The following is a 20,828-nucleotide window of genomic DNA, read 5'->3' on the forward strand; positions in this document are numbered from 1 at the left end:
GGCTGGAACTCCCCCAGCTCATCGCCGAGATCGCTGTCCGCTTTCTCTAATTATTCTGTCACAACTTGATCCCTCTTCCAAATAATCCCACTTCCCGTGAGACTCTCAATTGAATCTTCTTCACTTTCTTTAGTGTTTTGTGATATTCAATCTTGCCGTCATGATCCAAGAAACCGGAGGCTCAGTCCCTCCCAACACTGACCATGTATGTCTCAACCCCGCGTACCCCGCGAACCCGTTCTGTATACAGTCACTTTAGTACCGGGTTCAACGACAGTGGAATCAAGCGCCAGTTCAGTTCACTTACAGTATCTATAGGCAGTCAGCGTATCTCTCCCGACATGGAAAGACAATGTGGCATATGAAGAAGGAGAACTGTGGCTTGTAAATAAGATGCAATGCGGTTATCCTCGGTTCTTCGTCCATCCCATCATTCAAGAGCTTGCCCAAGAAGTAATCTCTCGATACGGAAACCCAGAAGTTGATGCTGCGACTCTTTTCCCCTCGCCCAACACCGCGCGAGTGTGTCTGGCCTTCCTTTCGTCGAAGATACCGTCCGAGGATTTTCAAAAGGTCCGCGTCCTGGATTTCGTTCCTACCCAGCAGCTGGAAACCGAGTTACCGACCGTTACTTCAATTCTTTCTTGTGTGATATACCCCAAAGAGCATGCGTCAGTAGCCAAGCAGGTGTGGCAGCATTCCGGCGACGGTATATCTAGCCGACGAGGCGAATTCTGCCTCTCTGCCCTGAGGGACGGCCTCATCGTGGAAAAGAAGTCTGCAGCAGCAGACGCAACTTCGCAGAAGTTCTGCAAAGGACCTCGTAGATACCAAGGGCGAGGCTCCACAAATGGGATTGGAAAAGGAACGTCGGCCATGCAACCCCAGGACGGCCGTGAATCCGTCCAATTTATTGAAGAACGCTTTGGACGCAACCTGAGTACCTCGCTAGCCAGTCAAGCAAAGATTGCTGTCCGCAGGCGGATAGCAGGTGTCTTGACCGAAGACGTCGAACTTAGTGAGGCCCTAGAGAAGACATCAGAGCAAGGAAGAATAGCTGGGCTTGACGAATCTGATGTCTCGCTTTTCCCTACCGGCATGAGCTCGATCTTCAATTCTCATCGAATCCTGCTCAAAGGTAGAGGCGACTTGAAAAGCATATGTTTCGGATTCCCTTATATCGATACATTAAAGATCCTTGAGAAATGGGGTCCAGGCTGTCTTTTCTACGGGCGCGGGAGCTCTGAGGATTTGGACGACCTAGAGTCGCGTTTAGTCAGTGGAGAGAGGTTTCTGGCTCTCTTCACAGAGTTCCCCGGTAATCCCCTGCTCAAAGCGCCCGATCTCAAGCGAATACGCTCTCTGGCCGACAAATACGACTTCGCTGTGGTTGTGGACGAAACAGTTGGGAACTTTCTCAATATCAACGTGCTCTCCCATGCGGATATTGTGGTCAGTAGTCTGACAAAGATCTTCAGCGGAGACAGTAATGTCATGGGGGGAAGTGCTGTACTCAACCCACATGGGCCGTACTATCGGTTACTGAAGGACACTTTTGCCCGGGAATACGAAGACAACGTCTGGGTAGAAGATGCAGTCTTCCTCGAGAGGAACAGCCGTAATTTCATTTCGCGCATTGAGCAAATCAATCATACCACCGAAGAGATAACCGCAATGCTCAAAGAATCTCCACTTGGTCAGTGCCCTAGGTGTAATCTTGCTCAGCCTCATGCTAACCAATCTTTAGTCAAAAACGTATACTACCCTAAGTATAGCCCCTCGCTACCTTTATATGAGGCGTTCCGTACTCCAAACGGTGGCTATGGTGGGCTATTCTCAGTCACTTTCCACTCCACAGCAGAGGCAGTCGCCTTCTTCGATAATCTCGAGGTTCTCAAAGGTCCTAGTCTCGGGACTAATTTCACATTGAGGTAAGTTTACCTCGAGAATCTTGGTCGTGAGCCAACAAAGTCTCTGAACTGACTGACTGGATGCACCAGTTGTCCATACACACTGCTCGCTCATTATGGTGAACTCGAGTGGGTACGTACCAAGCTCTATTCCAAACTCCTCAACGTTTGTATATTCCCCTAGCCCGCTAACTTTCGGCCAGGCAAACTCGTTTGGAGTCGAGTTCGACTTGGTACGGATAAGTGTTGGCTTGGAGGATATTCCAGTTCTTCGCGGTCTGGTGGAACAAGCACTAGAGGCAGTTGCAAAAGTCCATAAAGCATAGAAGATGATACTGAATAAACGAATGTATAGAACTTTTTCAACAGTTCAAAGTCCGTTCCCGGAACTACATCAGTAATAAAGTATCATTTACTGGCTTCAAACATATACTCGTCCGCTACCAGCTAGTGCCAAACGAATGGAATACAAAAGCTGCTTAGATGTTCGAATGCATAGTCGAACGAGGCTGCGTAGTCCTGTACACAAAAAGAAACCAGAAAGAGGGCGCGAAAAGACGAAACGTAGGGAGTATGTAGATACGATGGTACAGATACAAGGCAATCATATGAACAAAGAAGTGCTTCACGAGAGGCTGCCTAGGTGGCATTAGAGCCCAAGGACGTAGTAATGAAATAACTAAATGGTTCAATCTTCGTTGGCCAGTGTGTTTGAAACTTGGTTCCGAGTTGCGCCCAAATCCCTACTGCCCGTTCGCCTTAAAGCTTGTCTCATCGTCTCTATGTTAAGCTCGCCATTGACGCTCGGGGAGACTGGTCTCTGAATAGCGAGCAATGGGCTATCAGCGCCACGAGCCCCACGGTTTGGGGAAAGTTCCAAGCCCTTGAATGATGTCGATATGCTGGTTGGCGGGGATGTGCCGAAACCGTGGGAGGATACCGGAGAATGCAGCGGCGATGGCGACATATTGCGATACCCTGCGCTTGTTGGGTTGGGACTAGCCGTGCGCTTCTGGTGATTGTCATTGCTTGGCAGATGGTCATTTGTCTCGGCATTTTCAGCATTTACAACATCAGCAAACGAGATGAAACTCAACCGTCGGATGTCATTTGGATCCGGATTCTGGATTGTTGGCGGAAGTTCTTCGGTATTTCGGGTATTAAGACCGTCAGAACAAGGTGACTGCGGTGGCTGCTCTGTAGAAGCTGCGCAACCCACGGCGGGTTGATGCATATTATGAGTGACAATTTCCACCGAATCTGGGTCAAGCGCATCGTCAGTGATCGCGGCAGATGAGGCTTCCAGAACCGGTGGTATATAATTCTCTGTCCGGATATGCGCAGGAATTGAGGGCGACGTCTGAGGTAGCAGAATATCTTCTTGCACATTACGCTCGAATATCAGGGATGCAGGCGAATGGGCTTGCAGGGGGGATCGTTGAGCTGAATATTCCGGCGACGATGGGGTTCTTTGAGCCGGTCGTCCTCGTTGCGACATAATATCAGGGGAGAGTGACAATGGCTTTGGTCGAACAATACTAGCGTGTACAGTCGAGCCCGGAGCACCTGTTATATCCACAGGTTGATGAATGGCTTCTTCCTGAGCATCATCATTTTCTTTCACGCAATTGCAACTTCGTAGATCCCGAATCCGCCGCTGGTCGTCATTATCCCCGTCATGATGTGTCACGTCGCTCAAGGTTTCTTGCATAGATGCGTGGTTATCGAGAGAGTCCCCGGCGGGTGTGGTATGGCGCTCAGAGTCCATGACACTTTAGACGCTTGGATTATCAAATCCAGCCTGCCCTAGTTTTGATGACGGATTCGGCGAAGGCGCTTTGGCAGCCAAATGTCTATCCCAGCTTTCGCGGGAATGAGCGTGAACGACCCCGGGGCAATATTGTGCCAATGTCTCAACTGTTCAATCCGCTCAATCTTGGGTTTCAGATGCTTTCCAACGATGAGTTAGGGCAGGTAATAACTCGGAAAATTGGCCTAGTATCGAGTCATGAACTGTCCACAGTATACGTCTGCATTTTGCAAGTAGCTCGTGAAAGAGAAAAGCACAAGGCTCACATTTGAAGGCTCAAGTCTCTGGTATCCTGAGCCACTAGAGATGATGAGAGTAAAGTTAACGCTAGGTATCAGACCCCCAAAGGATAGGGTTGGATACAGGGTACACAGAGCGGATGGGAAAAGAGAATCGAGTTAAAGTAGCGAAAACTAACTAGGCGCATATATCATGTAGATAGTAAGTGGCGCATCATTTGCGACAAAGCAGAAAGGGTCAGAACATCTAATAATCATGATGTGTTGGGATGCGTTGATGAGCTTCTGGACACATGACGAAATGCCAAGAGACTCGAGCATTTGTGCTTATAATGATTACCCACTTATGCATACCTTACTAATTATGCCATAAGTTCTAACTCCTTCCCTCGCTCGAAAGACCTCAGCAAAAAAGTTCAGGGACCTCTCCGCCTGGATCAATCGCCATTGCAGAACAGGAATCTGCACGCTCCATATCAAGAGCATACGACCACAGGTTCAATTTTACTTGTCAGTATTAATCCATTTCCCTGTCTTATTGCTCTTATTATTCCCTCGTGTCCGTCCGAAGTGTTGATCGGAAAGACTCAGGTGATTCCTACGCTTGATCCAATCGAGCAACTTTTCCACTCCTTTACTGCATCTCGTCCGCGCGCCCGCAGCAGAAATATTGAGATGGCGGCTTTTGTTACTATATCGAAAAGACCGATCCTAGGTCTGCCATTCCTCTTGCCGTCCTGTGAGCCTGCGACTCTGGAGCTGCGACGTGCTCAATCCACCTACAGACGTACAAAACAACGACTACGTATCAAGCCAGATGCTTCATTCGGCTCAACATCGAACAATACCCAAGCTCATATTATCCACAACCCTCCGTCGAGCGCTCCATCCGCTTATCATACGCCATTGAAGTTCCTCCCCCCCAACGATGTGCGCAGAGCGCTCCACAGCGATGCATCTTCCAAATCACAAAATCCGGAAGCGCTTCCTTCCGTCTTTAAGACGGCGCCAGAGAGAAAGTACCATTTGACCCGAGAAGACGTTGCAGAAATTCGCAAACTCCGCTCAAGCGATCCAATCCTGTGGAGTCGCTGGAAGCTAGCGAAGCGCTTCAACTGCTCTCCGATTTTCATTGCTCAGGCATGCGAAGCAAGCCCTCAAAAGAAGGAAATCCAGAGGCAAGTCTTGGAGGCGGTGCAATCGAGATGGGGTAAGGCGCGTCGGATGGCTAGAGAGGATCGCCAGCTGCGGAAAGAGAGCTGGGGCCGAGACGAATAAGCGTGGCGGGCACTCTATTTCACACCTCACTTCTGTCATTCGACTTCTCCCCAGCGTTCTCTATATTTGCTCGTAGTGGCGCTTTCATTGTGTACAGTAGCCAGGGCCATATGAAAGGCTATGTATTTTAGATTTGCAAGTTTTTAACCAATTTTGCCAACTTCCAAGTTCTTCAATGCAATTACGGTATTTCTAATCTGCCAATTATCGTTATTTGAATCAGTGTTATCAGGCTACTATCCGAATTCGAGCGCCCTCCCTCGCAACCGAGCTCCAGAGCGCTTAGCAACGGCAAAATTTCGCGGTTGACAACTCTTTCGGAGGTTACCGTTAGGTAAACCCACCCAGGTTGCATGCAATCACGGCAGTCAGAATGCCCCTCATCCCCCTCCGCCGCATCACAACCCTCATAGGACGCAATTCATATCTACCATCATCTTCAGTCTTTGCCAGGGGTCACCAGGCATTCAACTCTACCGGCACTTGTTTGAACCTACCGACGTATCCGCTATCGCCTCGCCGTTCATACTACGGACATATCAGCGACCACAAAATGGCGCCACAACTCGAGCCTTTTTTCAAGCAGTGCGTTTCTTTCTCAAAGGAAGAAAAAGTGCTGGGACTCTGACCTTTAATAGAGTTGATGACTTGTCTGGCGCGTTCATCAACCGTAAGTAACTATAGCTTATGCCTGCCTCCCCCGTACTGATTAGCTTTAAAAGGTTTGCGCGATGCCGTTGCGATTCCCTCCATCTCTGCTCAGGATGAGAACAGGACGGATGTGTTCAAGGTACGAAACGATACTGGTATACTCGAAGGCGGTACCCAGGCTGACATCTACCTTTCTAGATGGCGGACTTCCTTGCCTCGGAACTTGAAGCCCTAGGCGCCGAAGTACACAAAAGACCTCTGGGCAAACAACCTGGAAAAGAGCATCTTGACCTTCCTCCGGTCGTGATTGCGCGCTATGGCAATGACAAGAACAAGCGAACAATTCTAGTTTATGGTCATTACGATGTGCAACCGGCCTTGAAGGAAGATGGCTGGGCGACAGAGCCGTTTGAACTTACCGTTGACGACCAGGGTAGAATGTTCGGACGCGGAAGTACCGACGACAAAGGTCCGGTTTTGGGCTGGCTGAACGTGATTGAAGCGCATAAAAAGGCTGGAATTGACTTCCCGGTCAATCTTCTCTGCTGCTTTGAGGGTATGGAAGAGTACGGCTCAGAGGGTTTGGAGGAATTCATCCATTCCGAAGCCAAGGGCTTCTTCAAAGATGCAGATGCTGTGTGCATTTCAGACAACTATTGGCTCGGAACTGAGAAGCCTTGCCTTACCTATGGGCTTAGAGGATGCAACTATTACTCCGTCAGCATCTCTGGTCCTGCTCAGGATCTTCACAGTGGTGTTTTTGGTGGTTCCGCGCATGAGCCGATGACAGATCTTGTCAACGTCCTGTCCAAACTTGTGGACCCTCAGGGCAACATACTGATTCCTGGAATCATGGATCTTGTTGAGCCCGTCTCGGAGGACGAGAAATCGCTGTACACCAACATCAGCTACACCATGGAGAACCTGTACGAGTCATTAGGCAGCCAGACTGGCATCCATCCGACCAAGGAAAGGACCCTTATGGCGCGTTGGAGGTTCCCATCTTTGTCAATCCACGGCATTGAAGGAGCATACTCCGCTCCGGGGGCGAAAACCGTGATTCCAGCAAAGGTTATCGGCAAATTCTCCATTCGTACCGTTCCCAACATGGAGAGCGCGGATGTGAACAAGCTTGTTTTCGACCATGTAAAATCAGAATTTGCTAAGCTAAACAGCAAGAACACCCTGGATGTATGGCTTCAGCATGATGGCAAATGGTGGGTTGCTAGCCCCAAGCATTGGAACTTCTCGGCTGCAAGCAAAGCTGTGAATCAAGTGTTTGGCGTGGAACCCGATATGACTCGTGAGGGCGGCAGGTAAGTTGATTCATGCCATCTCTTACCTTACACCGTTGCTAAACAAGAATTAGTATCCCGATCACATTGACCTTTGAGGAGGCGACCGGTAAGAATGTCCTACTTCTGCCCATGGGCAGCTCAACCGATGCTGCCCATTCTGTCAACGAGAAGTTGGACAAGAGAAACTACATCGAAGGCACCAAGTTGCTTGGTGCTTATCTGCATTACGTCGCAGAAGAGCCTACTACAGCCACATAAGTAACTTTCGCCCTCGAAGGGCGATAAATCTCTCAAATACTAGCGGAAGAATGGATACAATTACTAAGTAACTCCTTGCGCTTACTAGTTAGCTGAAAGACAACTTAAGTACCTAGTAGTACGGGAATTGCAACTCAAGCCAATTAGACTCAATGTAGAAAAGGCGGAGCTCACGTGGTCAGGCGCCACGGAGACGCGCAGACGCGACATGGGTAGGAACAAAGCCTGGAGACGAAAGACAAAGCCCATACTAAGCACCAGCACCTTTCCGAGGGGCCTTTGGAGGGGCTTTGTCAATGCCTGAGACATAATAAAAATCCGGTCAATAGCCCTCCAAACCTCTGCTTCCTTCAAACCCATGCTACCTGCCCCGGATAGCATGCCATACTTTGGTTGAGCCGTTTGGTCTCAATTCTCTTCCCTCATCATGTCGAATCGAAAGCGCTCGCAAGTCTCACAAGAAGCCTCGGTGTCGGAAAGCGAGAATGATGGTTCGGAGCGCTCTTCTATAACCCCTCAATCGGTGTGTGTCTCGGGTCTAACTGTAAGCACACCGACTAACACTAAAAGCAGAGAAAACGTCTCCGCGTATCCAGGTCGCCTTATTCCGAAGAAAGCGACGAAGCGAGCGAAAATGAGGGAAATCGGGGTTTTAGATCAGTTACCGCCGCTCTTGAGCAGGATGAGGAGGAGCTGGAACTACTGGCGACCCAAATGATACAAGAGAAATACGCCTTTTACAGTGATGAGCCCAATGTGCCTTCCGAACACGGGATTCTTGAACGGGTTGAGTGCTATAACTTCATGTGCCATGATCACTTCCAAGTTGAGCTCGGTCCGTTGATCAATTTCATTGTGGGCAAAAACGGTAGCGGCAAAAGCGCGGTTCTTACAGCTATAACCCTCTGTCTCGGCGGCAAAGCCTCGGCGACCAATCGGGGTCAAAGCCTCAAAAGCTTCATCAAGGAGGGCAAAGAGTAAGTCGGAGAACTCCTCATCAAGGGCCTTGTTTCTGACTTTCGTCTTAGTGCCGCTACGATTGTTGTTCGAATCAAAAATCAGGGCGATGGCGCTTATTTGCCAGATGACTACGGAAAATCTATCATCGTGGAGCGACATTTCACCAAAACCGGTGCCAGCAGCTTCAAGATCAAGTCGGAGAGCGGACGTATTGTCTCCAGCAAGAGGGCCGAGCTTGATTCCATCATTGATCACTTTACTCTGCAATTCGAGAATCCTATGAACGTTTTATCACAAGATATGGCCCGCCAGTTTCTCAGCTCCTCAAGCCCCTCCGATAAGTACAAGTTCTTCGTGAAGGGTGTTCAGCTGGAGCAGCTTGACCAAGATTATCGATTGATGGAAGAATCCCTCGATCAAATTATGGAGAAGTTGCGCAATAAAGAGCAGGACATTTCTGTTCTGAAAAATCGCAGAGCTGATGCACACAAAAAGCTTGAGATATCAGACCAACACGCGTCCCTCAGGACCCGGATCGAAAACGTTCGGAACCAGCTGGCTTGGATGCAGGTTGAAGAACAAGAGAAGGTAGGAACTCTAACAATACTCGAACTCGAGGCTAATCCTTACAGGAAAGGGACGATGTGGAAGCGGAAATTGCTATCATGCACGACAGAATAACGGAGGCTGAAGCTCAACTCGAGGGATACGATGCCGCGATCCGCGCAGCTGAGGCCGAGTCTGAAACAGCAGCCGAGTACGTCAGAGTAGCAACAAGCAAAGTTGAGGATGCCCACAATGAGACCGAACAGGTCAAGTCCAGGCTGGACGAGAGCATGGCTGAAAGACATGACCTTCAAGTAGAACGAACCCTTCCTCTATCTATGGCTTTCTCTAACCAATCAATTTAGGCTCAGCAACGCCGTATAAGGGAGCATTTAAAAGGGGCCGAGGAGAGGGTTGACGAGTTACAGCAAAAAATTCATCAGGAAACTCAACGCCTAGCTGATCTTAACGGTGGCGGTTACTCCCGGAGGCAGGATGAACTTGAGCAGGCGAAACAGGATGCTGCGAACACACGTGAACAATACAATGAGCATGGACGACAAGAGGAGCGTGTTTCTGACGATGTGAAAAGGGCGGAGATTCAAGAAAAGGCGGCAAACTCACCTCTTGAACAGGCCAAGCGTGATCATCGGGAAGCCGAGTTACTGTTACGCAATCTCAGCCGAGAAGGTGGGAGCAGACCTTCTGGGTTCCCTGATGGAATGCCGGCTCTTCTTAGGGCAATCCAACAAGAGCAGTCTTTTACCGAAAGACCTATTGGGCCTATTGGTAACTTTGTGACCTTGCTCAAGCCAGAATGGTCGTCCGTTCTGGAAAGCTCGTTTGGGGCGACGTTGAATAGTTTCATCGTCACCTCAAAAGGGGATCAAAGTATTCTATCAAAAATAATGCACCGAGTCAATTGGTAACATGCGACCCCATCGGTTTATTTAGCATCTTCTAGCTGCTAACCATGTTATTAGTTTGGTTCCAATCTTCATTGGCAGCAATGGCCGTCTAGACACGTCCCAGCACGAGCCAGATGGCCGTTTTGACACTGTACTGCGAGTTCTTCAAGTAAGACACACCCCCTTTGAAGAAGCGATTATGTGGCTAACCTCGAAATCCCAGATCGACAATGACCTAGTACGCCGGCAATTGGTTATCAACCATGGCATTGAGCAAAATCTTCTTATTGAGAACCTTGAAGAGGCATCCTCTATACTATTCGATGGCGATAGGCCAAGGAACGTCAAGCGTTGCTACTGTATCAATAAGACCGACAGACGCCGGGGAATACACTTGTCCTACAGCCGTAATGGCGAACCAAGCCAGGCACCTGTTTCCGTGTATAACGGTAACCCGCGGATGAAATCTGACCGGGACTCCCAGATCAAGTAAGTATTTCGCTTTTTGCCTACCACAAAAATGTACTCACCAGCATCCGTGTCTCTAGAGTCCAACGCGATGCAGTCGAGAATCTCAAGCGTCAGTTAAACGGTCGACAAGAAGAAGCTCGCTCCGCCCAGTCTCATTTATTGCGCTGCAGGCAGGCTCGCGAGCGTTTCGAGAGGAAGTGGAACGAGCTTCGTCTCGAATGTCAAAGAAAAGATGACCGTGTCGAAGAACTTGAAGAAGCTCTCCAGAAAGAGGGCGGGGAAGATGGAGAACTCGAAGTACTCCAAACCACTCTCCGCGAGGCTGAAGAGGACAAGGAACTCAACGAAGGTCAACTAACTGATAGCGCTACCGCCATGAATGAAATGATGCAAAACTTAAAAGCGATAAGGCAGGAGCTCGCGGCGAAAGAAGCCGATATGGCTCGCTTAAAGGAAGAGCTCAAGGTTGCTGAAAGTGAGCAGCATCTTATCACTGACAAACGACGAAAGAGGATTAGCGAAAAGAATACCGCAGTTGAACACATTCAAGGTATCAAACGAGCCACAGAAAAACTTGGGCGGAAAAAAGAGGAGATTGTGGCTCGGATACTTGAGTTCTCTGAGAAAGCCAATATGGTCTCACAGCGAGTTGAAGTCGCCCAAGGTGAAACTAAAGCTAGCCTGGAGAAAAAATACGACAAGCTACGGAAAGATCAGGATCGATACAGCAGAGAGTACGTCAACTGGCATTCCCTGTTTATACACCGGCTAATGAATACCCATCCAGGCTGGGAGGCACAAGGAATGAAATCGCTGCCGAAGTAGCGAAGGCAGATAAAGATTATCAGCAGGCGTTAGACCAAGTTCACGAATTTCAGTCTCTTGCTCAGGTACTACCACGCTCCCTTTCTCGGTGGCTAGACATCGTTGCTAACAAACTACTATTCAGGCCCTCAAGGACACCCTCAAACATCGCAAGGACCGCTGGAGAGTTTTCAGGTCACACATCTCTTCCCGTGCCAAAGCCCAATTCACATATCTTCTAAGTGAGCGGAGCTTCCGGGGGCGACTTTTGGCAGACCATGACAATAAACTTCTGGACCTACAGGTTTGTGCTCATGACACCATCCCTCATTTCGACAGCACATGCTTACCCCACAGGTCGAACCCGACATAACAAAGGACAGCAGCGAAGGACGTGGCGCCAAAACACTGTCCGGCGGCGAGAAATCCTTCTCTCAAGTTTGTCTTTTGCTGGCTCTCTGGGAGGCCATGGGATCGCCCATCCGTTGTCTGGATGAATTGTGAGTATCGGCCTGTCAAACCTCCGTCAAGTCCATTTCTAATATTGGAATCAAGCGACGTATACATGGACCATATCAATAGAAAGATGGCAATTGACATGCTTGTATGTGATCGTCCCTTACGCCTTTGATCAAAGACCTATACTAAGCCGCTATCAATAGATGCATGCCGCCAGACGGTCGATCGGACGACAATTTATCCTCATCACACCAGGTTCGAGGGCTGAGATTACTCTTGCGCCCGATGTAAGAGTCAAAGAGTAAGTTATATATGGGCCTCATACCGAACGAAATCTAACTATCTTCTAGATTAGCTGAACCAGAACGAGGTCAGGCAAGGCTGTCATTCCGCTAAAGGCCTACTTTTGCTTCACAAACTTTAGTCTTCACGTTTAATACCCAATTTTGCCTACGAACCTGGTTACTTTTCTCTGTTATCCTCCCAATTCATGAGAGACTTCCTGAAGACCATCACAGTCCGTGATGTCTCTGTAATGCTGTATACGTCTGTTTAGAGGCCCTCGGTCCCCTACCGGATATCATGAGCGCCTGCTTGAGTGTCTTTTGTATGCCTCCAGAATGCCCCTTCAAGTACCATCCAGGAGCCTGCTGCTTGAGTACCCTTCCAGACGCGTCTTGTCTCCGTCGAGTAGCTTCTCGGGTGGCTACTCAAGTGCCTGCTTACGAACCAACTTGGACCAGTCCTCAAGCAGTGGTGCGACTGGAACCCCCGCCTTTAGGCTTTTGATAGTTCAGATGCTGCGGATCTGCGTCTAGAATGTTTATATCGAAAGACGGGGAAGCGGACGCTGGTATAAACTAGTTCGATCTGGCCGACCAAGCCCTTAGTACAAGAAACGAATGAAGAAGTTGAGGTCATGACGAAAAAAAGCAGAAACGAAATCTCACAGGTTCGAAAGCCGGCAAGGAGTCTTGGGAAGGCGGGGCGGAAAGGATGGGGGGAGCTTTCACCGCACTGGCCTAGGCCACTCAACTCGCCAAAAGAGACAACGGAACACAATCTCATCTCTATTTTTTTTACCGCCTCCGCCAACCTCATCTACTACCGCGATTGATGTCAGACTACCTCAAACGCTACAAGTACTCCCCTCGCTCTACCATCAGGACCCCTCTGGTCACCGACACTACATACGCCGCTACTGCAGCTCTCTGACTCAACCACAAACACAGTTTCTCACAAGACACCGATCACCACCTGCGACAGGGACCGAAATACCCTTCGAACGCCTCAAAACCACCTCACCTCACCCCACTCTACAACCTCTTAAGACACAATGGCCGACGCCCTCGCGACACAGTTGAATAACACAAGCTTGGGAGATAACTCAGACAAATGGAAGGATCAATTAAAACTCCCTGCCAAAGATGCCCGACCACAAACAGAGGTTGGTTGACAGCAGACCGATACTTCTTTATTAGTTGTCTTGTCTAACACGGCTCTAGGACGTGACCGCTACCAAGGGTCTAGAGTTCGAAGACTTCTATATTAAACGCGAACTCATGATGGGCATCTTCGAAGCCGGGTTCGAAAAGCCCTCTCCCATTCAAGAAGAAACAATTCCAGTAGCTCTCACGGGCAGAGATATCCTCGCGAGAGCAAAGAACGGCACTGGAAAAACGGCCGCTTTTGTCATTCCTACACTTGAACGCATCAATCCCAAAAGCACGAAGACGCAAGCACTAATCCTTGTCCCGACACGAGAACTCGCTCTCCAAACATCCCACGTCTGCAAAACGCTTGGAAAACATCTGGGAATTAACGTTATGGTTACTACTGGAGGTACCGGTCTGATGGATGACATCATCAGATTGAACGATGCCGTCCATATCCTTGTGGGAACTCCTGGAAGAGTGCTGGATCTTGCTAGTAAGGGTGTCGCGGACTTGTCCGAATGTCCTACATTTGTCATGGACGAAGCGGACAAGTTGTTGTCGCCCGAATTCACGCCGGTCATTGAGCAACTTCTTTCATTCCACCCCAAAGACCGGCAGGTCATGCTCTTCAGCGCTACATTTCCAATGATTGTGAAATCTTTCAAGGTGTGTCAAACTATTACCAATGCAGCTCGTTGCCCCCAACTTACTCGGATACAGGATAAGCATATGCGCAACCCCTACGAGATCAATCTTATGGACGAGCTTACACTGCGCGGTATCACACAATACTATGCCTTTGTTGAGGAAAAACAGAAAGTCCACTGTCTCAACACACTCTTCTCCAAACTACAGATCAACCAGTCAATTATATTCTGCAATTCGACCAACCGAGTCGAGCTATTGGCGAAGAAGATCACAGAATTAGGCTATTCATGCTTCTATTCGCATGCTCGCATGCTCCAACAGCACCGCAATCGCGTTTTCCATGATTTCCGAAACGGCGTTTGCCGCAACCTCGTATGCTCGGATTTGTTGACTCGAGGTATCGATATCCAAGCAGTGAACGTGGTCATAAACTTTGATTTCCCCAAGAACGCCGAAACTTACCTTCACCGTATCGGCCGTTCAGGTCGATTTGGACATCTGGGTCTCGCAATCAACCTCATCAACTGGGATGATCGCTTCAATCTCTATAAAATCGAACAGGAGTTGGGTACGGAAATACAACCGATTCCGCAAAACATTGACAAGAAGCTTTACGTATACGACTCACCAGACACCATCCCGCGGCCAATCTCGAATCCCCAGCAGCATCAACAACCTACTGCAGCTTCGCACACGAATACCGGCGATCGCCGTCATGGCCATCATCATTTGAATGGCGGACAGTATCAGTCCGGAAGAGGGCGAGGCTCATACCGTGGAGGCCGCGGACAAGGACAACGCCGCCACATACAAAATGACCAGTCCACCGGCAGGTTCAACGCCTCCCAAGGTCATCCCGGCGGAAAGTCGCAATCCACGCCGCAGGCGTCTTAGTATATGGCTATTAGGTCCGAACCCCTGCCTCTCGTAACTTCTTCATTCTCGAAATACCTTCTTCACGAAAGTACCGGTTGGGGGTCACCTTCCTCTCACCATATTTGACCTCAACCATTCTCCAATCGCGTTTTCTATCCGCCATTTTTATACACCTGTGTTTCAATGTTTCAACAAACCACGGCAGCAACTTCGCTTCCATGTTCCTCTCTTGAATTACTAGGGCCCCTGTTGCACACATACTCCACATTATGCCTCCACGCCATCGTTGTTCGCCATTCGGTTTTTCAAGTCAGGAGCATGCGGCACATTAATATGGCAAGCAAGCTGTACTGGTTCTTTCATCTTCCACTCTTGTAAATACACCCTTCTTGTGATTTGGTACGGAGTTTCACCATGCATGATCCGGAGTTTTCGGCCTTGTCATTTGGTCAAATGTTGATTGGACGGTTGTTGATACACTGGTCTTTTGACTGATCGGGGATGGGCCAAGTCTGCGGTTCGGCCACTGATCGCACCATTTCCCTGGAGTTTCAGGTGTGGTTTGGCCTCTTCTTCTTCTTCTTCTTCTTCTCTGCACTACCCTTTCTACTGCGCACTTTGGGCCCAGGCGTCATCGCGTTCGGCGCAGGTCCTCGGGGGCAGCGGGGTGGCCTATTCGGCTGCCTCTCATTCGTATATTTTCTTGTGCCGCTCTTATTTTGTTATTTACGTTTCAACCATCAGTCCTCTCGATGGAGTCAATTCTTGGCCACTTCCAGGCTGATTTCTGTCTTCATGCACCACGTTTGGGCTCGCCAGCAATTCACCTTGAGCGCGGGGAAAGAAAGTTGGCTGCAGTCACCGTGGTGTGTTATGGATTCGAAGACACAGCAAACGATACTACACCACACTCCCTTTTACCGAAGAGAAGGGGACGAGAAAAAAATTACAAAAAAACCCGGAGGATCTAGATGCGATCAGGTGCTTGGGTACTGTGTATCGGTCCAGCGTCTAGCAAATGCCAATCAATTCCTCCAAAACTACTGTAGAACCTGTGCATATATGTACTCTGCTTTAAGTTAATCATACACTCCACTTTGCATGTGCTAAGAGTTTGGTCCGATTGCGGTGCGAGGTCGGCCTATCAGGACAGGAGGAGCCGAAGTCCGAGGCTGGGAGCTTTTTCGACCCAGAACCTATTGAGTGCAACGACTTGACTGAATCAATTGCCATACCGAACGAGTCATGGCTGCCGCAACAGGCGACCAGAAGCGCAAGGTTTGTTGTCTTGACGTCTGCGCTCGTCGGAGACAGGGCTAACCACCAGCAACTGCTTTCTAGGCGAGCAGTTTAAGGTCCATTCTCGCGGGCTCGACTGCTGGCGCGATTGAGATTGGTAGCGTTGCGCATTCCATTAACACTTACTTATGCAGCGCTAACACTTTACAGCAATTACTTACCCAGCTGAGTGTATATTTGGGCATATCGTTCTTTTACCATTCCCGCGAAACTAAGTGATAATCAGTCGCGAAGACTCGGTCCCAACTCAACCGCCGATTAGCGGACTCACAGAAGCTCCCATGGCCGCCGTTTGGGAAACAGTGGTATGCCGGATGTACGACATTGATAATCGGAAACTCCCTGAAGGCTGGGATTCGTAAGTCTTGACGCCGTTTTCAGTCAGCCGCTGCTTGTGCTGATAGTTCTATCCTTTGTCAGGATTCGTTGCCTTCGACACATACAAATCGCTTCTGCAAGATGAAAATGGAAAGATGACGGGGCCAAAAACTGTCATTGCTGGCTTTGGAGCCGGGGTTACAGAGTCATTATTAGCAGTCACCCCATTCGAAAGCATCAAAACGCAATTGTCGGTTCTGCCCCAGTGTCTCAATGGTATATCCCTCCGCGCACCTCTTCCAGAAGCTAATAAGACGACTTTGCCAAATCTTGCAGAATCGATGACCGCAAATCGGCCAAACCACGTATGCGTGGGTTCATTCACGGTAGCAAGGTGATATTCCGAGAGCGAGGTATTGCAGGCTTTTTTCAAGGGTTTGTCCCGACTACAGCAAGGCAAGCGGCGAACTCGGCGACTCGGTTCTCGAGTTACACAATGTTAAAGCAAATGGCAGAAGGCTATGTTGCGCCTGGTGAGAAACTAGGCACAGCCAGCACATTCGCTCTTGGTGGAATTGCGGGTATCATTACTGTGTATGCTGGATCTGTGTCCAATTTGCCAGTACTTTCGGAGTTGCTAATTATGGCGCAAACTAGATACGTTACTCAACCTCTTGACACAGTCAAAACCAGGTTTGTGTCCCCATGTTCAGGAGAAGCCATTTCTAGAGGTACCTTCTAACCGCATTTTAGAATGCAATCCCTCGAGGCGAGTCGGAATTATAAGAACAGCTTCGTCTGCGCTGCGCGGATTTTCAGGGATGAGGGCCTTCTCACATTCTGGTCTGGAGCCGTTCCCAGATTAGCTAGACTGATTATGAGCGGTGGAATTGTCTTTACCATGTTCGTTCCGATCCGAGGCTTCCATTGGCGGTTAACGTGCTAACTTGCTACACAATAATAGGTACGAAAAATCTATGGATCTCATGGACTCTCTAGACCCGGAGAGGAAGTATATATGAAATGATCTACACCGGCCTGTGATGAATGAAGTGCCGGCAGCTGTGCTATCACAAAATGGAGTGCAAATAGCCAAAGAATCTTAGAAACACATCTAATGCAAGTTTCCAGAAACTGATTTACTATTACTGGCTCTTCTCTGTTACCTCAGAAACAGATACCATTTCCAAAATCTCGCGGTCACTAAGCCAGGACCGTACACTGTCCATCACAGATTCCAGGCTGTCACCACCCTCAAGGACATCGTCCAGGTTGTGGACGGTGATGCCGCTTCGGTGATCTGTGCAGCGACTCTGGCCATAATTATAGGTGCGAATTTTATCGCCGCGACCCATGCGCGCAACACCTCCTAATACTCCTCTTCGTAGTTCAACCACTTCCTGCTCTCGCGCCTCTTGTCGAGCTTCGGCCAATTTCGCCCGCAAAATCTGCCACGCCTTTTTGCGGTTTGCATGCTGTGACCTTGAGTCCTGCATCGAGACCACAATTCCGGTTGGTACATGAGTGAGACGAATCGCCGATTCAGTCTTGTTCACATGCTGGCCGCCTGCACCGCTAGCTCGCATTTTCTCTGAGCGAACATCCTGTGGATCAATGTAGTAGTCGCTGTTTGGGTCATCAAAATTAAGAGCACCGTCTGCACTAACACCATTCTCCGGAAAACTGGGGAGCACCATGACACTGACGGCACTAGTGTGTGTACGGCCTTTTGACTCTGTTGCCGGAACCCTCTGGACTCGATGCACACCCGACTCGGTCCTAAGCACGTCATAGGCTCCGTCCACCTCGATTTCTAAGACTGCTTCACTCAGGCGATCGTCTGTACCAGCTCCTAGTTCCCGCTTAATCACGGATGATTTGTACCCCCGGCGAGCACAGAATGCAATGTACATCCTCAGCAATTCGAAAGCAAAAAGCCCAGCTTCATCTCCGCCCGCCCCTGGCCGAATTTCAATCATACATGGAAGATCTGCGAAGGGATGCCGAGGAACAAGAGCGCGCTTTAGGTTGCCTGATATTGACGTCAGGCTAGCTTGTGTACTTTCCAACTCTTCAACTGCAAGGGGCCTTAAATCCGCTTCCGCTTCGGGATCGTCGAGTATGGACTTGAGCTCTGATATGGACTATGCGAGACCGTCAACAGAGATCAATTGGTTCGGGGAGAATGATGACGGACCTTGTTCGCGTCGTTCCATTCTGCCAGTGCCTTCGCGACTTGTCCGAGTTCGCCCATGCGCTTTGCGATCTTAGGGTCGAAGGACGTGGCGAGCTGGTCTGAAAGTGCCGCATGTTCGGCTGCCATAGAGCGAGCGCGCGTTAATAATGCTGGTGAGAGATCGCTGTCTTATCATCAAAGTAGATCGTCAGTTTTTCGGCGTGTAACTCGCTCCCATAATAGCGCTTACCAGTTTGCAAGCCTCTCCGCTGGAAGATTGGCCGATGGTTTCGTACGAGTCGGGCAGACCGCGCAAGACATCGTGAACATACCCATGGGGCAGAGAACATGGTGTGTTTGTACGAGTTGGCTTGCAAGCTTAAGCTGTGAAAAGTATGGGCCGGCATTGTCCGAGGCACCACCGATAGAATCACGTGTGGTAATTTACGGAATGTAACAACCGGTAAAGGCCAGACTGGACGAATGCGAAGTATATGGAGGGCAACCTCAAGTCTTCAAGCCAAGGTACCGCGAGAAAAAGGCCACTCAGTCCTGAACATGTAACTTGATTTCTGGCCTATCGCGAGTCATAGCCAGCGTATACCTCGACACACACTCCTTTGTTTCTTTATCCATTGCCTTCTATAAACCGGACCGCATCCGCATGCGATATCCCTTCAAATCCACTCGTTCTACTTCCGCCACCCTACTCAATGATGCTTTCTCTGCTTACAGTAGTAACGGCTTTCCTCGCCTGTGTGCCCAGCAGTTATGGATCACAATCACCTATCTCCCCTGATACACCTCTATCTTCCTTGATAGCCTCCGCAAAGACGCATCTCTCCAGTGGCACGCCTCGTGAGGCACTCGCCTACCTCGATGCCGCGATCTCCAGAGACCCGGAGAACTACCTTACCGTCTTTCAGCGCGGCGCCGCATATCTCTCTCTGGGCAGGCGATCGCAAGCCCTAGATGACTTCGACCGCGTTCTCCTACTCAAGCCAGACTTCGAAAGCGCACTTCTACAGAGAGCTCGTTTACGATCCAACATCGCCGACTGGACAGGCGCATTCAGCGACCTTGAGAAGGCTGGGAAACAATCGTCCGCCGAGTACAAAGAACTTCAGAGTGCACGGGATGCTGCATCTCGAGCACTGGATGCCGAAACCAAGGGCGACTGGGAAACCTGCGTAAGTGAGGCGAGCACTGCGATATCGAAAGCAAGTGCATCTCTCAACCTACGGCGAACTCGGGCGCATTGTCGTTTCGAGAAGGGAGAGTTGGAGGAAGGCATCAGTGATTTGGTTCACGCGTTGCAGATTTCTCCCGGCTTAATAGATCCACATCTACAAATCTCTTCTATGCTGTTCTATACCCTTGGGGATAGTGAACGTGGCGTAGCGCAGATTCGCAAATGTCTTCATTCGGATCCGGACTCTAAACCGTGCAATCGACTCTACAGAAGGGAGAAACAGATTATCAAACGACTTCAGAAGTTACAGGATGCTGTCTCTGCGCGCAAATTCAACAATGCGATAAATCTCCTGGTCGGTACTAGCGGGGAGGGCGGCCTCATTGACGATGTAAAGGGTGATGTAAAGCAAGCTAGTGAAGCAGGCCATATTTTCTCAGACTCTCAGGGTCAGCTCTACGCCTCGCTGGTTGAGCGAACCTGCGAAGCATATAATGAGGTATGTTCGCTACAGCAATTTGCCTCAGAGAAGTCTCACTAACCCTGTGTTCACTTTAGGTACATATGCCTAAACGCGCAGCTCCTTTTTGCTCTGAGGCATTGGAGCTGAATCCTCAATCTCTACCGGCCCTCCTCTTCAAGAGCCAGGTTGCTCTCGATGATGAAAGGTACGATGAGGCCTTGCGCATTCTTAACACGGCCAAGGATCACCATCCTCAATCAAGAGAGGTTCAGGAGCTATTGAGAAAGGCCGCGATGCTGGAGAAGCGTTCAAGGCAGAAGGATTACTACAAGGTTCTCGGTGTCAGCAAGGATGCCGACGAAAAGGAAATTAAACGCGCTTACCGACAGCTGGTTAAGAAGCACCACCCAGATAAGGCCTTGTCGCAGGGCGTTACGAAGGAGGAGGCCGAGAAAAAGATGGCCGCCATCAACGAGGCCTACGAGGTTCTTTCTGATCCCGAGCTTCGGCGAGGTTATGACAACGGTGTCGATCCCAACGACCCGGAGACCCAACGTCAGAACCCCTTCCATGGCAGTCCGTTTGGACACGGGGGTGGTCAGCAGTTCTTCTTTCAACAGGGCGGTGGCGGTGGTCCACAGTTTAAATTCTCATCTGGTGGTGGTTTCAACTTTCCTGGTGGATTTCCATTCTAGCCCTAGGTACTATCAAATTCAAACTACCAGCATACTATCTGCATTGTCGGGGTTCTTCTGCTCAATATCCGCTTTTTTTTCCGTGCTTACTGTGATCTAGTGCGTTAACCGCAAGATCATCAGTCTTACCTAT

At 49.5% G+C, this 20,828-nt stretch overlaps 9 protein-coding genes across 9 annotated transcripts; 7 read left to right on the forward strand and 2 right to left on the reverse strand.

Moving 5' to 3' along the window:
• Positions 1 to 72: 72 nt before the first annotated feature.
• BJX68DRAFT_243744 (cystathionine gamma-synthase) lies at positions 73 to 2,311 on the forward strand. The gene is made up of 5 exons (XM_071041194.1): positions 73 to 205; positions 319 to 1,696; positions 1,748 to 1,931; positions 2,001 to 2,043; positions 2,114 to 2,311. The coding sequence occupies exons 1-5, from the start codon at positions 161 to 163 to the stop codon at positions 2,234 to 2,236; spliced, it is 1,773 nt and encodes a 590-aa protein (XP_070895841.1). The 5' UTR covers positions 73 to 160; the 3' UTR covers positions 2,237 to 2,311.
• BJX68DRAFT_243747 (uncharacterized protein) lies at positions 2,308 to 4,243 on the reverse strand. The gene has a single exon (XM_071041195.1). The coding sequence runs from the start codon at positions 3,676 to 3,678 to the stop codon at positions 2,599 to 2,601; it is 1,080 nt and encodes a 359-aa protein (XP_070895842.1). The 5' UTR covers positions 3,679 to 4,243; the 3' UTR covers positions 2,308 to 2,598.
• Positions 4,244 to 4,446: 203 nt separating this feature from the next.
• Positions 4,447 to 5,439, forward strand: BJX68DRAFT_243750 (mitochondrial 54S ribosomal protein mL58). Its single transcript, XM_071041196.1, has 2 exons — positions 4,447 to 4,469; positions 4,545 to 5,439. Exon 2 carries the CDS (start codon positions 4,635 to 4,637, stop codon positions 5,235 to 5,237), a length of 603 nt encoding a protein of 200 aa, XP_070895843.1. The 5' UTR covers positions 4,447 to 4,469; positions 4,545 to 4,634; the 3' UTR covers positions 5,238 to 5,439.
• Position 5,440: 1 nt separating this feature from the next.
• BJX68DRAFT_243755 (M20 family dipeptidase) lies at positions 5,441 to 7,515 on the forward strand. The gene is made up of 5 exons (XM_071041197.1): positions 5,441 to 5,822; positions 5,876 to 5,907; positions 5,960 to 6,027; positions 6,087 to 7,204; positions 7,258 to 7,515. The coding sequence occupies exons 1-5, from the start codon at positions 5,611 to 5,613 to the stop codon at positions 7,442 to 7,444; spliced, it is 1,617 nt and encodes a 538-aa protein (XP_070895844.1). The 5' UTR covers positions 5,441 to 5,610; the 3' UTR covers positions 7,445 to 7,515.
• Positions 7,516 to 7,676: 161 nt separating this feature from the next.
• On the forward strand, positions 7,677 to 9,385 carry BJX68DRAFT_243759 (DNA repair protein SMC6). Its single transcript, XM_071041198.1, has 4 exons — positions 7,677 to 7,967; positions 8,018 to 8,421; positions 8,473 to 9,264; positions 9,316 to 9,385. Exons 1-3 carry the CDS (start codon positions 7,872 to 7,874, stop codon positions 9,083 to 9,085), a joined length of 1,113 nt encoding a protein of 370 aa, XP_070895845.1. The 5' UTR covers positions 7,677 to 7,871; the 3' UTR covers positions 9,086 to 9,264; positions 9,316 to 9,385.
• Positions 9,386 to 12,928: 3,543 nt separating this feature from the next.
• Positions 12,929 to 14,570, forward strand: dhh1 (DExD/H-box ATP-dependent RNA helicase DHH1; the record flags this gene model as incomplete). The annotated part of the gene is made up of 3 exons (XM_071046498.1): positions 12,929 to 13,039; positions 13,098 to 13,694; positions 13,749 to 14,570. The coding sequence occupies 3 exons, from the start codon at positions 12,929 to 12,931 to the stop codon at positions 14,568 to 14,570; spliced, it is 1,530 nt and encodes a 509-aa protein (XP_070895846.1).
• Positions 14,571 to 15,706: 1,136 nt separating this feature from the next.
• On the forward strand, positions 15,707 to 17,253 carry BJX68DRAFT_154302 (putative mitochondrial tricarboxylate transporter (Ctp)). The gene is made up of 9 exons (XM_071036725.1): positions 15,707 to 15,830; positions 15,894 to 15,948; positions 16,002 to 16,022; positions 16,078 to 16,209; positions 16,272 to 16,419; positions 16,506 to 16,763; positions 16,827 to 16,862; positions 16,923 to 17,072; positions 17,134 to 17,253. The coding sequence occupies exons 1-9, from the start codon at positions 15,798 to 15,800 to the stop codon at positions 17,189 to 17,191; spliced, it is 891 nt and encodes a 296-aa protein (XP_070895847.1). The 5' UTR covers positions 15,707 to 15,797; the 3' UTR covers positions 17,192 to 17,253.
• A 53-nt stretch (positions 17,254 to 17,306) lies between these two features.
• On the reverse strand, positions 17,307 to 18,723 carry BJX68DRAFT_243775 (putative mitochondrial translation release factor (RF-1)). The gene is made up of 3 exons (XM_071041199.1): positions 18,596 to 18,723; positions 18,367 to 18,533; positions 17,307 to 18,313 (listed from the first exon to the last, which is right to left on the reverse strand). Exons 1-3 carry the CDS (start codon positions 18,693 to 18,695, stop codon positions 17,315 to 17,317), a joined length of 1,266 nt encoding a protein of 421 aa, XP_070895848.1. The 5' UTR covers positions 18,696 to 18,723; the 3' UTR covers positions 17,307 to 17,314.
• A 117-nt stretch (positions 18,724 to 18,840) lies between these two features.
• On the forward strand, positions 18,841 to 20,824 carry BJX68DRAFT_154359 (DnaJ and TPR domain protein). Its single transcript, XM_071036726.1, has 2 exons — positions 18,841 to 20,036; positions 20,096 to 20,824. Exons 1-2 carry the CDS (start codon positions 19,059 to 19,061, stop codon positions 20,693 to 20,695), a joined length of 1,578 nt encoding a protein of 525 aa, XP_070895849.1. The 5' UTR covers positions 18,841 to 19,058; the 3' UTR covers positions 20,696 to 20,824.
• Positions 20,825 to 20,828: the final 4 nt, after the last annotated feature.

This window comes from Aspergillus pseudodeflectus (genome assembly GCF_044049435.1).
Source record: "Aspergillus pseudodeflectus strain CBS 756.74 chromosome Unknown BJX68scaffold_44, whole genome shotgun sequence".
Lineage (NCBI taxonomy): Eukaryota > Fungi > Ascomycota > Eurotiomycetes > Eurotiales > Aspergillaceae > Aspergillus > Aspergillus pseudodeflectus.